The following is an 18,218-nucleotide window of genomic DNA, read 5'->3' on the forward strand; positions in this document are numbered from 1 at the left end:
TTCTGTAGAGCATTGGAGGTCTCACTACGATCTTGTAAGCTCTGTCTTTAACCCTGATTCTTATCCCTTTATCACAAAGAATAGCTGAGCTCTTCTTCCAGTTCACCCATTCCACATTAATCCTGTGCACCAATTCCTTATCTAAACTCTCATCCTTATTCACAGTGGAACCTAGTTACTTAAATTTATTTACTTGCACTAGACCCTGTCCTTCAATTCGTACGGTTTCCTGTTCATCTCCTCCGAAGTTCACATCATCTGTTTTCTTCCGACTGATTTTTGATCCTTTCTTTTCCAAAGATCCTCTCCACACTTCTGACTTTTCTCTCTTGGAATTACTTAACACAATATCATCTGCATATTGTATACACGTAGATGATGCGTCTTTAATACTTTTAGATAGGACATGCATATAACTATTGAATATTTATAGGCTCAAGGAAGATCCTTGATATAATTCGACGCTAACAGATATTCAGTTCGTGGAGCCTAGTCTAGTCTTCATACTTTGCATTATTTGCGGTTGGGGGACGACGGAAGAAGGACAATCCATACCCGAGATGGAAAACTGCTGACAGACAGGGGTTTCAAAATATCATTATGAAGTGGGAGACACGGGCTCAATTCCCGCTATGAGCCCATGTAGTTTGGAATCCCACATTAAGCTGTAGGCCCAAGTCTCTTATAGTCTCGCTACTGAACGAGACGCTAAACTCAAATTCAAGGCAACCCAATAAAAAATACGTTAACCAAATACTGGTGCTAACAGTGAACTTTATTTACTATCTTGAGCAACTTGACCAAGCAGCAAAACAATTCTCGAAAATAATTGTCTCCTCTACAATCACTCCGATTCATAGTATTTCAGTCTTCGGCTCTGTTGGTAGTAATCATGACTCATTCAAAGCACGTTTATGTAACGGCTACAATAAGCGATCATACCGATCCAAGATAATCCACAAAGTAGAAGTCATAATTTCGGTAAGAATCATTAGTTCAAAACCAGGCTCAAGTGGTAGAGCGTTCGCTTCGCCTTCGGGAGGTCGCGGGTTCGATTCCCGGTGCCACCCATCCTGACTGGGGTTTCCCAGGGCTTTCCTCAGTCCTACCAGGCAAATGCCGGGATGGTACCTACCAACAGGCCCTGTCTGATAACTTCCCAAATCCTTTCCATTGTTATTGTTGTTGTTAGATATCCAGCATAAAATGGTCTCTGAGCTGTATGTGGTGATTCTTAAATAAATAATAAATAAATTTAAGAAATTAGTGGTAAAGGAAAATTTCACCAGGAAAAATGGAACTCTAATATTTCCATCTTTTTAAGTACAAATCTAACAACGCTACTAAGGACCTACCTTCTGATCCTTCGGTCAGGACGGACATCGCAACTATTTGAGTTGAAACACTTACTCCGGACATTTGGACATGGTCCTCCATACCCTACAAGAAAATAGAATAATACAGTACAGATATGTTGCAACACAATCTCTTCAATAATCTCTTGGAGAGAATTACAAAAGGAAAGAACCTGTTTTTAGCATCGAGTTAAACTGTTTTAAATATATTCTAAAAATTTCTAATCCAATAATTTTATTATTTCTTTAAAATATTTAAATGTATTAAATTAAATTTGTCAACTTTTTTCTGCAAATACTACTTCTGTAAAAAAAAAAAAAAAAAAGTATTGCTATGTGCATCTCAAATTTCGATTTGACTGCGAAATCGTCAATTCTCTTACAGGGTTACGAGTATTGAGATTGATTTTCTACTTTTGCAAAGAGAATTTCTTCAAAATGTCGAGCTAGAAAGAATATTCCGTAATTTCTTGAGAGGCCCCACTAGTCTAGAGTGATCAGACGTCCAGTTTCTGATGGGATTATTTCTTTTGTTTTCAAAGAAAGCTACTTTTATTATTATTATTATTATTATTATTATTATTATTATTATTATTATTATTATTATTATTATTATTATTATTATTATTATTATTATTATCTTTGTCTGTAATTTGATGTATTATTTTCTTACGTGTCTTATGTACTTGGTCTTCTGCAACTTCGTACAGAAAGGATGAAACTAAACTAAACTGTCCGGTATCCCGAGAAAAAATATAAACAGAAGGCGAAATGTATCTTCTTCTGAGAAAAACTGTCTTATTTTTGGCCCGTGGTATAATTTTTGCATTTCCTTAAACCACTGGCGTCTCTGACATGTAAAATGGGGGGGGGGGGCATCAAAGAAAGTGATTTAAATGGTACTACCTAGCCCAACCTGTTTATTATCTTCGATTCCATTTTCATCCCTCTGCTTACCTTCACGGACCTCCTAAGGTATATCAAGAACTCTCTAATAATAATTTCATAGCCTGAATATTATATTAAAAATAAATATAGTTATTTATATTTTATTCTGTCTTTAGTAAATAAATTAAATTAGCATAAAATATTGAATATTTTGTACTTCAAAATATTGGGGGGACGCGTCCCCCTCGTCCCCCCCGCCAGAGACGCCCGTGTCTTAAACCAAATAGTAGTGGCTCCAATTTGGTTTGAAAATCGCTAAAAATTATTCGCGATACTTCCTCTCTCTCTCTCTCTCTCTCTCTCTCTCTCTCTCTCTCTCTCTCTATATATATATATATATATATATATATATATATATATATATATATATATATATATATATATATATAATGGGGACGCGAGGCTCCGTGGTAAAGCGTTCACCTCCGGTGATTGGGGTCCCTGGTTCGATCCCAGCTCGCGCTGTGTGGACTTTGTGGTGGACAAACACCGTGCGCGTGGATTTGCCCGGGGTTTTCCCGTTTCCTCCTACTTTCTTCATTCCACCATTTCATTCATCTCTCGTCATCACCGCCTCCTTTAGCCTAACCGGCATAATCGTGGGACGTAAAACTTTTAAGATTTTCATTTCATTTTCATATATATATATATATATATATATATATATATATATATATATATATATATATATATATATATATATAGAGAGAGAGAGAGAGAGAGAGAGAGAGAGGAAGTATCACGAATAATTTCATATATATACGTATATATACAGGGTGTTTCAGATAAAACATCCAGTGCTTATAAATCCAAAATGGCTGAGAATAAAAAGATACACAAAAACTGAGATAGAAAAATGTCATAGGGCGCATCACATGGTGTTGTTGTGGTGACCCAAAGGGCCCTCCTTCAAGGGGGCCCAGGGGCCAACTTCAAATTTTCAAATGGGAACATGTATTGAATCATACCTCATTCAATAGTACTTGAAAAACGAAACCAGTTTTGTAGGAAACAATTTTCGATCTGGGCCACCGTTTTCAAAATGGCCGCAAAAAATGTCCTGTATCAGATAAAACGTCCAGTGCTTATAGGCCTAAATCAGAAACGGCTGAGAATAGAGAGATGAAACAAAAACTGAGATAGAAACGATGATAAAGCATATCAAGTGGTGTTGTTGTGGTGACCCTCAGGAAACTCCGTGAAGGGGGCCCAGGTGTCAACTTCAAACTGATCCAGGACTTTTTGCGGCCATTTTGAAAACGGTGCCCCAAATCGAAAATTGTTTCCTACAAAACTGGTTTCGTATTTCAAGGACTATTGAATGAGGTATGATTCAATACATGTTCCCATTTGAAAATTTGAAGTTGGCCCCTGAGCCCCCTTAAAGGAGGGCCTTGTGGGTCACCACGACAACACCATGTGATGTGCCAGTAGTAGTCCCCCCCGTATATTGAGCCGAGTCAGCAAAAATTTTTGTGACGTCATAGGTCAAAGGTCAATGACCTTGGCCCGGGGTCAATGACCTAGGGGTACCTAGGACCACCCCCTCTAAATTTTGGCAGGGGTACCTTGGCCCACCCCCTAAATTTTGGCAGGGGTACATAGGACCACCCCCCTTAAATTTTGGAAATTGCCAAATCTAAAAATTGGGTGTGGTAGCCTAGGACCATAGTATGTACCTCTATCAGTATTGGGTGTCTATGTCGTTCCCTTTTATGGGTAAAAAATTGCCAAAAATTGAATTTTCGGGGGTTTTTGACCTAATTTATCCCCTTGGATGAGGTATTATTACCCTATATAGTTATATGGGCGTATGCAGGGGTCCATTAGCTTTCATAACATATGGGTATATTAATGCACCCCTTGAAAAATTTGGGAGGGGGTACGTTGGCCCACCCCTTAAATTTTGGAAATTGCCCAATTTAAACATTTGGTATTATAGTACCGGACCCTAATATGTATTATGATAAATTTGGGTGGTCCACCTCATTTCCTTCTAGGAGTACAAAATTGCCAAAAATATAAACGTAAGCAATACGTAGTACCACGTGTTTGGTTTTTGGCTCAATTTATCCCCTTTGATGAGGTGTTATTACCTTATATGGTTATATGGTCATGTATAGGGGTCCATTCCCTTTCATAAGATGTGGGTATATTAATGCACCCCTTTAAAAATTTGGGAGGGGTACTTTGGCCCACCCCTTAAATTTTGGAAATTGACCAATTTAAACATTGGGTATTATAGTACTGGACCCTAATATCTATTATGATAAATTTGGGTGGTCCACCTCGTTCCCTTCTAGGGGTACAAAATTGCCAAAATATAAACGTAAGCATTACGTTATACCACGTGTTTGGTCTTTTGGCTCAATTTAACCTCTTGGATGAGGTTCTATTACCTTATATGGTTATATGGGCGTATACAGGGGTCCATTACCTTTCATAAGACATGTGTATATTATTGCACCCCTTGAAAAATTTGGGAGGGGTACCTTGGCCCACCCCTTAAATTTTGGAAATTGACCAATTTAAACATTGGGTATTATAGTACAGGACCCTAATATCTATTATGATAAATTTGGGTGGTCCACCTCATTTCCTTCTAGTGGTACAAAATTGCCAAAAATATAAACGTAAGCAATACGTTATACCACGTGTTTGGTTTTTGGATCAATTTATCCCCTTTGATGAGGTGTTATTACCTTATATGGTTATATGGTCATGTATAGGGGTCCATTCCCTTTCATAAGATATGGGTATATTTGTGCACCCCTTGAAAAATTTGGGAGACGCACCTTGGCCCACCCCTTAAATTTTGGAAATTGACCAATTTAAACATTTGGTATTATAGTACTGCACCCTAACATGTATTATGATAAATTTGGGTGGTCCACCTTGTTCCCTTCTAGGGGTACAAATTTGCCAAAATATAAAAGTAAGCAATACGTTGTACCACGTGTTTGGTTTTTTGACCTAATTTATCTCCTTGGATGAAGTCCTATTACCTTATATGGTTATGTATAGGGGTCTATTCCCTATCATAAGACATAGGTACATTTGTGCACCCCGGGAGGGGTACCTTGGCCCACCCCTTAAATTTTGGAAATGGATCATTTTATATATTTGGTATTATAGTACTGGACCCTAACATATATTATGATAAATTTGGGTGGTCCACCTCGTTCCCTTCTAGGGGTACAAAATTGCCAAAATATAAACGTAAGCAATACGTTATACCACGTGTTTGGTTTTTGGTTGATTTTATTCTCTTTGATGAGGTGTTATTACCTTATATGTTCACATGAGCGTATACAGGAGTCTATTACCTTTTATAAGACATGGGTATATTGATGCACCCCGGGAGGGGTACCTTGGCCGAACCCTTTAATTTTGGAAATTGCTTAATTTCATCATGTGGTGTCATAGTACTGGATCCTAATATGTATCATGATAAATTTGGATGGTCCACCTCGTTCCCTTTTAGGGTACAAAATTGTCAAATTTTAGTACAACCACGTGTTTGATTTTTGACCTAATTTATCTCCTTGATGAGGTCCTATTACATCATATAGTTATATGGTCATGTATAGGGGTCCATTCCCTATCATAAGACATAGGTACATTTGTGCACCCCCGGGAGGGGTACAATGGCCCACCTCTTTAATTTGGAAATTGCTCAATTAAACATTTGGTATTACAGTATAGGACCCTAATATGGATCACTATAAATTTGGGTGGTCCACCTCGTTCCCTTTTAGGGGTACGAAATTGTCAAATTTAGGTACAACCACGTGTTTGGTTTTGACCTAATTTATTTCTTTGGATGAGGTACTATTACCTTATATGGTAATGTATAGGTGTTCATTCCCTATCATAAGACATAGGTACATTGATGCACCCCGGGAGGGGATTCGGTATCATAGTACAGGCCTCAACATGTATCATGATAAATTTGGGTGGTCCATCTTGTTCCCTTTCATGGGTAAAAATTGCTAAAATATAAACATAAGCAATATGTTGTACCATGTGTTTGGTTTTTGGCCCAATTTCTCCCCCTTTGATGAGGTTCTATTACCTTATATGGTTATATGGTCATGTATATAGGTTCATTTCCTATCATAAGATATGGGTACGTTGATGCATCCTTTAAAAATTTGGGAGGGGTATCTTGGCACATCCACTCGGTTTTAGAAATTGTTTAATATAAGCATTTGGTATCATAGTACAGGTCTTCAATATGTACCACTATAAATTTGGATGGTCCACATCGTTCCCTTTTCATAGGTAAAGAACTACCAAAAATCAAATTTCGGAGGTTATTGACCCCTATTTAGCACATTATATGGGTATGTACAGAGGTTTATTACCTCTATATGTTTATGTTCCCTTTTAAATTTGGGAATTATCAAATAACAAAATTCGGTAAACGTTTTCTAGGACCCATTGGTGTTCCTCTTATGACCAAATATTCAAAATTTAAAGGTTATTGACCGGCTTTATTATTGAATAAGTACAGGATTTATTACTTTTTTCATAAGACACAGGTGTATTTGTGTACCAATCTTAAATTTTGGGAGGGGGTACATTTCTTATTGTCATATCAATAATTGGTAATTGTTCTTTGGGTAAATCATTGTGATCACGTGATCAGTTATTGACCTATGATGGGATTAGGAGTCCAGGACATTGGTACATTGAAACTTTGTAGGATAATTTGAGAATGCGTCATTGGTATTGATTATTACAGCCAAATATAAACGTAAGCAAGACGTTGTACCACGTGATTGACCTTGATGAGGTAGTGTACAGGGATACATAGCTAACCATATTGAAACTTATGACTCATAGTCTTAAGGGAATACATGCTACAACACTGGCAAAGTTATTGTTGATGCAATTTGATTGGCTGATCACTATCTTTCGTGCAATCTGATTGGCTGATCACTATCTTTCGTGCAATCTGATTGGTTGATGAGTGTTAAATCTTTGCTGTATTCAGTTTTTAAGTTTTGTTTTACATTTAAAAATCTTGTTTTCGTTCAACATTTTGCACTCAATGATAAATATGATCAAAACCGTTTATTTGTTAATCGAATAGTTAAAAACCGGATAAAGTTTGACGGTTAACCGTGAAACGTAAAATTTTTTAGTTTGAATTTTTTTTTGCTTGCAACATTTTGTTTGAAAATTCTTGCTTTCAAATTTTTTGTTTGAATTTTTTGTTTCAGAATTTTGTTTGAAATTTTTTTGACAACTTTTGTTTCAAAATTTTTTGTTTAAAATTTTTTTGTTTGAATTTTTTTTGTTTTGAAATTTTTCGTTTCCAAATTTTTTGTTTGAAATTTTTTGTTTCAAAATTTTGTTTGAAATTTTTTTTGTTTCAAAATTTTGTTTGAATTTCTTTCGTTTGAAATTTTTTTGTTTGAATGTTTTTTCGTTTCAAAATTTTGTTTCAAAGATTTTTGTTTGAAATTTTTTGTTTCAAAGTTTGGTTTGACATTTTTTTAAAAGTTTGTGCACTCATTAGTAAAGAACCGGAACTGTTTAGAACTAAAACCTCTGGCAACATTGTGGTGCAATAGTACACGTCAGAACATGGGGTTGTACTTGAAATGAAAAAACACAATTCATTGAAATGGATCATTTTATTACACTCCACATACATCCATACCAGATAGTGGTTCTGGATATTGTCGATACAATGTATTTTGAACTTCTTGCACTAGTTTGTCTTTAGCATATAATTTTAATTCCAGTTGAAGTCTTTTAAGGTCTAATGCAATATCAATTGTTGGAAACTCAATGTCCATTTGATCACAAATAAACTGTTTATCAATACAGGTATGCACCCACGAACGATGTTGACAACCATCACAATATCTAGATACATGTTGTACAATATGCATAACACATTTTTCAAAATAGTACTTTTTCAGGAATATACTAGTTTTGTTGCACACTTCCACTGCATGTTTCACACACTGAAATACGCTGATGAATTTGTTCCATTCTGTTTCCGTTAGATACACCATGTTGCGAGGGACATGAAATGTACTCTTTTTACGTAACAGCACCATCTTCTCTTCGAGGACTGTACGCATCACCACTTCATGATTTGAGCCTAATGATTTGACTATGGTTACATTTAGCTCATCATGAAAATAATAGTTCATTTGGTCGATTCGTGAACATAATATTTGCCATTCTTCACAGGTCAGTTGTACACCAAATTGTTCTGCTTTGCCCAATCGAATCACTGGGTCAAATGTTCTAGCACTGATACCAATCATCACATGTTTTGTTTGAAATATATTTATTGGATAATAGCTTGCGAAGATGAACTCTTTATCGTTAGAAGTACACATCTTTCCTCCTGAAAAGCACTTGCTCAAATGATTTCACGGTATTGGTTGATTTATAGAACTACGGCTGACGTCATTGGAAAGGAATGTGCTGACGTTTGAATTCATGATTTCATCACAGTTCCTGACGTCATGCTGACCAACCACATTCATACAACTATGTCTGACGTGCTAATTCATGATTTCATCACAATTGCTGACGAATCTGGCTGTGTACTAAATTCAAACTGATGACTTCGACCCAAGAGTCTTTTATAGCATAAAGATACAGATCCAGTATTTAAGAAACGCAGCAGTTCTTCTTGTTTTGATGCCTCCATGGGTAAATATCTTGCTGGTAAAATTATATTCTTATCATTTTCAAGCTTCACTACGATTCTTAATCCAAACTTTGTAGGGATCATTTGGCTAGCTAAGATTCTATAAGGTACATTTTGTTGTAAATCAGTAATCTTGGTAAATGATTTCATCACATCACGCGTGTTTAGAAACTGCAGACAAGTAGCCATGATGACGTTATCATGAATACTAACTCGAACGATGATGCAAAACTGATGACGTTGCGTTATCATGTTCTGACGTGTACTATTGCACCATGTTCTGACGTGTACTATTGCACCACAATGTTGCCAGAGGTTTTAGTTCTAAACAGTTCCGGTTCTTTACTAATGAGTGCACAAACTTTTAAAAAAATGTCAAACCAAACTTTGAAACAAAAAATTTCAAACAAAAATCTTTGAAACAAAATTTTGAAACGAAAAAACATTCAAACAAAAAAATTTCAAACGAAAGAAATTCAAACAAAATTTTGAAACAAAAAAAATTTCAAACAAAATTTTGAAACAAAAAATTTCAAACAAAAAATTTGGAAACGAAAAATTTCAAAACAAAAAAATTTCAAACAAAAAAATTTTAAACAAAAAATTTTGAAACAAAAGTTGTCAAAAAAAATTCAAACAAAATTCTGAAACAAAAAAATCAAACAAAAAATTTGAAAGCAAGAATTTTCAAACAAAATGTTGCAAGCAAAAAAAAATCAAACTAAAAAATTTTACGTTTCACGGTTAACCGTCAAACTTTATCCGGTTTTTAACTATTCGATTAACAAATAAACGGTTTTTATCATATTTATCATTGAGTGCAAAATGTTGAACGAAAACAAGATTTTTAAATGTAAAACAAAACTTAAAAACTGAATACAGCAAAGATTTAACACTCATCAACCAATCAGATTGCACGAAAGATAGTGATCAGCCATTCAGATTGCACGAAAGATAGTGATCAGCCAATCAAATTGCATCAACAATAACTTTGCCAGTGTTGTAGCATGTATTCCCTTAGGACTATGAGTCATAAGTTTCAATAAGGTTAGCTATGTATCCCTGTACACTACCTCATCAAGGTCAATCAGTGGTACAACGTCTTGCTTACGTTTATATTTGGCTGTAATAATCAATACCAATGACGCATTCTCAAATTATCCTACAAAGTTTCAATGTACCAATGTCCTGGACTCCTAATCCCATCATAGGTCAATAACTGATCACGTGATCACAATGATTTACCCAAAGAACAATTACCAATTATTGATATGACAATAAGAAATGTACCCCCTCCCAAAATTTAAGATTGGTACACAAATACACCTGTGTCTTATGAAAAAAGTAATAAATCCTGTACTTATTCAATAATAAAGCCGGTCAATAACCTTTAAATTTTGAATATTTGGTCATAAGAGGAACACCAATGGGTCCTAGAAAACGTTTACCGAATTTTGTTATTTGATAATTCCCAAATTTAAAAGGGAACATAAACATATAGAGGTAATAAACCATATAACGTGCTAAATAGATGTCAATAACCTCCGAAATACGATTTTTGGTAGTTCTTTACCCATGAAAGGGAACGATGTGGACCATCCAAATTTATAGTGGTACATATTGAAGTCCTGTACTATGATACCAAATGCTTATATTAAAACAATTTCTAAAACCGAGTGGATGAGCCAAGATCCCCTCCCAAATTTTTCAAGGGGTGCGTCAATGTACCCATGTCTTATGATAGGAAATGAACCCATATACATGACCATATAACCATATAAGGTAATAGAACCCCATCAAAGGGAAGAAATTGGGCCAAAAACCAAACGCATGGTACAACATATTGCTTATGTTTATATTTTAGTAATTTTTACCCATGAAAGGGAACAAGATGGACCACCCAAATTTATCATGATACATGTTGAGGTCATGTACTATGATACCGAATGCTTAAATTGGAAAATTTCCAAAATTTAAGGGGATATGGAATGGACCCCTATACATGATCATATAACCATATAAGGTAATAGGACCTCATCCAAGGGGATAAATTGAGACAAAACCAAACACGTGGTTGTACTAAAATTTGGCAATTTCGTACCCATCAAAGGAAACGTGGTGAACCACCCAAATTTATTGTAATATATATATATTAGGGTTCTATACTATAATACCAAACATGTAAAAGGGGCAATTTCCAAAATTAAAGAGGTGGGCCAAAGTACCCCTCCCAAATTTTTAAAGGAGTGCACAAATGTACCTATGTCTTATGATAGGGAATAGACCCCTATACATAACCATATAACCATATAAGGTAATAGAACCTCATCCAAGAGGATAAATTGGGCCAAAAGACCAAACACGTGGTACAACGTATTGCTTACGTTTATATTTTGACAATTTTGTACCCCTAGAAGGAAACGAGGTGGACCATCCAAATTTATCATAATACATGTTAGGATCCGGTACTATAATACCAAATGTTTAAATTGGGCAATTTCCAAAATTTAAGGGGTGGGCCAAAGTACCCCTCCCAAATTTTTAAAGGAGTGCACAAATATACCCATATTTTATGAAAGGTAATGGACCCCTATACATGACCATATAACTATATAGGATAATAACACCTCATCCAAGGGGATAAATTAGGTCAAAAAACCCCGAAATTTGAATTTTTGGCAATTTTTTACCATGAAAGGGAACGACATAGACACCCAATACTGATAGAGGTACATACTATGGTCCTAGGCTACCATACCAAATTTTTAGATTTGGCAATTTCCAAAATTTAAGGGGGGTGGTCCTATGTACCCCTGCCAAAATTTAGGGGGTGGGCCATCCAAAAATTTAAAGGGGTGCACAAATGTACCTATGTCTTATGAAAGGAATGGACCCCTATACATGACCATATAATCATATAAGGTAATAGGACCTCATCCAAGGAGATAAATTAGGTCGAAAACCAAACACGTGGTACAACGTATTGCTTACGTTTATATTTTGGCAATTTTGTACCCCTAGAAGGGAATGAGATGGACCACCCAAATTTATCATAATACATGTTAGGATCCGGTACTATAATACCAAATGTTTAAATTGGGCAATTTCCAAAATTTAAGGGGTGGGCCAAAGTACCCCTCCCAAATTTTTAAAGGAGTGCACAAATATACCCATATCTTATGAAAGGTAATGGACCCCTATACATGACCATATAACTATATAGGATAATAACACCTCATCAAAGGGGATAAAATCGACCAAAAACCAAACACGTGGTACAACGTATTGCTTACTTTTATATTTTGGCAATTTTGTACCCCTAGAAGGAAATGAGGTGGACCGCCCAAATTTATCATAATAGATATTAGGGTCCTGTACTATAATACCCAATGTTGAAATTGGGCAATTTCCAAAATTGAAGGGGTGGGCTAAGGTACCCCTCCCAAATTTTTCAAGGGGTGCATTAATATACCCATGTCTTATGAAAGGTAATGGACCCCTGTATACGTCCATATAACTATATAGGGTAATAACACCTCATCAAAGAGGATAAATTAGGTCAAAACCCCCCGAAATTTGAATTTTTGGCAATTTTTTACCCATGAAAGGGAACGACATAGACACCCAATACTGATAGAGGTACATACTATGGTCCTAGGCTACCACACCAAATTTTTAGATTTGGCAATTTCCAAAATTTAAGGGGGGTGGTCCTATGTACCCCTGCCAAAATTTAGGGGGTGGGCCAAGGTACCCCTGCCAAAATTTAGAGGGGGTGGTCCTAGGTACCCCTAGGTCATTGACCCCGGGCCAGGTCATTGACCTTTCACCCCGGTCATGAAAGAGAGTGAGGATGAGTCATTCGCGCATAACGGGGGGACTACTACTGTGCCCTATGACATTTTCCTATCTCAGTTTTTGTTTCATCTTTTTATTCTCAGCCATTTCGGATTTATAAGCACTGGACGTTTTATCTGATATAGGACCCACTTTTTGCGGCCATTTAAAAACGGTGGCCCAAATCGAAAATTGTTTCCTACAAAAGTTGTTTCGTTTTTCAAGTACTATTGAATGAGGTATGATTCAATACATGTTCCTATTTGAAAATTTGAAGTTGGCCCCTGGGCCCCCTTGAAGGAGGGCCCTGTGGGTCACCACAACAACACCATGTGATGCGCCCTATGACATTTTCCTATCTCAGTTTTTGTGTCATCTTTTTATTCTCAGCCGTTTCGGATTTATAAGCACTGGATATATCTATACTGTAATCTAAATTTTATAAATAATTTAGCTCATATAGTACCTTGACAGTAATCTTTTAGTACAATATACGTTTTATTTTATGATCAATTTCACTTCACTTCAATGAAATCAAAAATGTTTAGAAAAACACATGGAATTTAAAAGTTTACAAAGAAAAAAAACACTACACCCACTTTACCGTTTACTCGAGCTTCTGTATTATTTCTGAACCTCAACGGAAGCTCTGCAAACTAAACGGTAATGAAGGTTAAAGTTATTCTCCGTTATAGGGCAAGAGGTATCCTATCAGAAAACAAAAGCGAGATTCTGGAGATTTCACACACTATATACAGTGGCGTATTTAAGGTGGGGGCTTCCTGGCTCAAGCCCCCCCCCGAAAACTTAATTACTTTATTAAAGTAAATGAAATATCTTGTAGAATTTTCCCATTTCCAGGAATAAAGTTAGCAAAGCCCCCTCCCCCGATACAAAATCGTAAATACACCACTGACTATATAAGCCGTATATTGCTCCGAACTCATTGACGCTTGGGCTGATTCAAATAAATAGGGCTACAAGGAAAACAAGCATATAAAATCTGCTTCCAAATACTGTAATAGTGCTTGATTTCTTCATAAGAGAGAAGTCGTTGGATTTATATATACATAAGTCGCGACATTGTCATTTAAAAATCAAAAGCCACCAATTGGAACTTTTCTTGTCACTATTCTGGAAGTCGAATCTCCTAGATTTAGGGGCTTTTCCCCCAAATTTCAACAATATTCTGTGGGTAGACTAACTGACAATAGGCAACACATGTTTGGTAGAAGTTGAGGGAATGGCAGATTCTGATTGTGCTCCCTTCACTGATATCTGGAAACCATGTAGAAATTTTCAGGCACCCACAATTTTACTTCTATTACATATAACTATTTGAAACCGGCCAACATTACGTTTTACGTACTGCAACTTTTCGCTCCTCCCTGCTCCTCTTCTAATTGTCAATGCCATGATTGATCGTACATTGTCGGAAAGGTGATGGAAAACACATTTCAGCGGTGTAATATTTGTGCCAATTGTTCTCTATTGAAAGAAGAGAAAGAAGAAACTAAAAAGAATGTTTAAAAATGGGTAAATTTAGAATTTGTCGGAAGGTGGTAGCACCGCAGATAACGGTGCGGGAACAAAACTTTGCCCAGAAATAGGCTGTACATTCATGTCTATCGTATTTAAAAATTAGAAAGATCGGCATTATACACTGTAAAAAAAAAAAAAAAAAAGTGCAATATTCAAGAAGCCTTAATGGATTTTAAAATTTTGGAATCTTAAGCCACAACAGGCCCGTAGCAGCCCCAAAATGTAGGAGGAGCCCGGTAGAAAGTTAGGGAGGCCCCGATCCAACTATATTAGAGTTCATCAACATATTATATAGTTCATTTGGAAGTCTACCGTGAATATTTTAGGGGACTAGTAAAAATTTAGGGGGCCGGCCCACTAGCTCCTCCTATTTGTAAAAGACAAAGACAATGTTTTTAAAGAATTAAAAAGTTCACCATATACAGCTTAAAATGTATGTAGCCAAAAAATGCAGTTTTGTCTGATACAATAAATACGGGAATAAAAAGCATATCATGTGTTAGGATATTCCATCTATATTACTGATGCTAGATGCTAGTATTATGATTCATTTTGAGTACGAGATAGATGTCTCAAAAATGACCCCTATCACTTATGTATCAAAAATTTTATGTACCTTTTGCGAATACACAGCACTTAAAGTATTCTGCATGTATTTATTTTTCTTTTTTTCACAGAACTGATTTGTATGGAAACAATGACTTTGTAAACAGAAATACAATTGCTCATGTGCGCAGCTTTCCCAGGCTCTAGGTGGTTTTTGATCAGATCAGTATTATTTTTGACCAGTCGTTCTTTCAGAAAAAGTGTTCCGGGGGGACACACGTAGTATTCCGGGGACACTGCTTGTACTATTTTATTTATTATTATATTATAGACGTATTATTTTGGTCTCGTCCGGAGGGCACTCTCAGAGCTCCGGGGGCAGTGTCCCCCAAAAAACATGTCTGAAAGAAACACTGTTTTTGACCGTAACAGTGACAATTATTGGTGTGAGATGCAGTTGTCTTTTTGGTAAGTGATTTCTCTTAGAAGCATGCAGAAGTAAAGAAGTTGCAAATAAAATATCAATTAAAATATCAATTTCGATAAAATGGATATTTTTAAATATCTAGGATCAATATTAACAGATGAAAATCATGTTCACGAAGAAATTAAATGTCGACTAAAACCAGGGAATTTGTGTTATTATTCAGTTCAAAATCTCTTGTCGTCGCGAATTCTGACGAGGAATATGAAGCTTAAAATATATAAAACGATTATCATGCCTGTTGTTCTGTATGGCTGCGAAACATGGTCGTTTACTCGAAAGGAAGAACATAGATTGAAAGTATTTGAGAACAAGATCCTGAGACGAATATTCGGACCCAAGAGGAACGGGAATGGGGAATTGTGGAAATCTCATAACGAGGAAATACATAATTTATACGTTTTACCGAACATTGTTAGGGTCATCAAGTCTAGGAGGCTCAGGTGCGCAGGTCATGTAGCCAGGATGAAAGAAAGTAGGAACGCTTTCAAAGTCGTGACTGGAAGACGAATGGAAAACGACTATTAGGAAGACCTAGACGCAGATGGGAGGACAATATTAAGATGAATCTCGCAGAAAGTAGAAACTGGATGCAGTTGGCTAAGGATAGAAGTCAGTGGAGAGCCTTTGTGAACGCGGCATTGCGGGTTCCATAGACAATAGAGTTAGCTAGTTTTGTAATACGTCTATTTTTATAATATTTGCATAATATTTGTATAGTAATATGTTTATAAGTGTGTTGCTCTTCATAGTTGTATCATTTGTAAGACTCATTTCATTTGTTTAAAGTAACCAGGCTCAAAACCCATTGTGCAATTTCAGGCTTGCAGTTTAGTGGACAATTGTTAAACTATTTGGTTTTATGATTTTAGAACACCCTGTATAACGTAAAAAGTAACACTGATCATATCTTATTTCTTAAGCTATAAATTACATTAATATACTGTTCTTCAACTTAAATAAATAGCTGTATTGTGAAAAGTATAACATACACATATATTTAAAATTTTATTTTCGTTGTGATTTTTAGTTTTTAATTAACCACTGAAATTAATAGTATGATTAAATGATTTTATATGCACTTAATTTCCACTTAAATTTGTACTCAGTGCTACACTTTGAAAATAATGAATTTTTCTGAATACTGCTGCGGTCTGCATATTATTTTGTACCTTTATTTTTATTTATCATATTTTTTCACAGAGAACCTTTTTCATTACTTCCATAGCGAGTAGAAGATCTCTTCTACTCGCTATGTTACTTCTTTAAATTATCGTATGTCTTTGTCGAAGACGTTTGGCAACGCTTCTGCGTCGCGTTTGTGGCTGTTGTCAGAACTAGATACGAAAAAAAATTCAACCGTTCTGTGTAAACCAATCATTGCATTGTGTACGATACATATTGGCTGTTGGCCGACAACTCGGTTTGGCCAATACACACAGCGTGTTACATCAATTCGCATACTGGTGTAACTCGCATAAAGTTTATTCAGTGTTCACGTAACTAGGTGTTTGCTTTCTTTGAAGTTGCAGAAACATGTGTATTCCTTGAGGTTCAAATTGGTCAAGGAATGTGGGAGGAATGCACTCTTTCTACTTCCTGGGATAACTAACTTAAATAAACATTTGTTTTTGAAACTTTTTGTATTCGTGTTTGAGACTGAAGAATCACTAGTGACTATCGTGGGGGTTTATTGGCATGAAAACTATTTCTGGTACGAAGCAGTATTTCTTAAAAAAAAAAAAAAAAAAAAAAAAAAAATTGTTCCGAGGTGGCACACTGAGTAATCGAACGGGCATTTCTGGTATTACTCTATTCAGAAAATATTAGTAATTATAGACATATTATTCTGGTTTCTTTCAGGAACACTGCCCTCGCAAAAACATATCTGGAAGAAACACTGGTACGACGTTGCCCTGCACCGATCCCAAGGCATGTACGTGGTTTTGAGCACAAAATACTGATCTCACCATTTCAGAATAATTCACTTTCACTAATAGTTTTATTTGAGCATAAGGACGTCAAATTAAATACTTCATTTTTTTCTTGATTTTTAGTTAGTACTTGAGCCTCATTCTGTATCGGTCTTTGCAAAATTTAGGGACCGTAACATAATGCAACAAATTCAATAAACAATTATATGTTGCAAGGGCGGCGGTAATTTCGTCACCGGAAACTTCGTCACCGGAAAGTTCGTCACGGTAATTTCGTCACCGGTAATTTCGTCACCAAAATATTGCCATATAGGTAATTTCGTCACCGAAAATTTTGTCAAGATAATTTCATCACGGATTTCTTTTAGAGCATAATACAAGTACAAAGAATGAACTCGAAAAAGTTTTTGAAGTTGTTTTCTTTAATCTTCAACTGAAGCAAAACTATGCAGCAATGAAAATTTTCGTCTATTTTGCGAGAAAATGAACTGATTGGCATTTCTTCCCGTGCATCGATTAATATAAGAGTCTGGAGGAAGAGCGGGAACTTCTGGGCTGTTCTGACAGTACTTGCGTGTCCGGCACATATCGCCGTGTTAAAGCTCGATCTGGAAATATTCGTTTACACAATGTGCCCCCTCTATATCCTCCAGATACCTGGAATGTTCACTAAGCCACCCTGAACAACAAACCTAGAACAAGTAATATTTGTGAATCGTGGAACCAGAAGTTTCAGCAACTGGTAGGAATATTCCACCCAACTATATGGAGGTTTATTCGTGGAATTCAACAAGATGAAGCAACAGTTTCAACTATGCTTCATCAAGATGCTGTGGGCCAACCACCAAAAAAGAAAACTAAAAGAGCGTTTCAGACTTTGGAGAAACGGC

The 18,218-nt window shown here is 36.0% G+C and overlaps 1 protein-coding gene across 1 annotated transcript in view; it reads right to left on the bottom strand.

Annotated features, from left to right (window-relative positions):
- The window catches only part of LOC145683816 (rifampicin phosphotransferase-like), a 204,744-nt gene that overhangs the window by 83,971 nt on the left and 102,555 nt on the right, over positions 1-18,218 (bottom strand). Inside the window, exon 21 of the mRNA XM_081755413.1 lies at positions 1,356-1,440. Coding sequence (XP_081611539.1) covers positions 1,356-1,440 — 85 coding nt within the window. The remainder of the gene's footprint in view (positions 1-1,355; positions 1,441-18,218) is intronic.

This window comes from Thermobia domestica, chromosome 1 (genome assembly GCF_964235325.1).
Source record: "Thermobia domestica chromosome 1, izTheDome1.hap1.1, whole genome shotgun sequence".
NCBI classification, from domain to species: Eukaryota; Metazoa; Arthropoda; class Insecta; order Zygentoma; family Lepismatidae; genus Thermobia; species Thermobia domestica.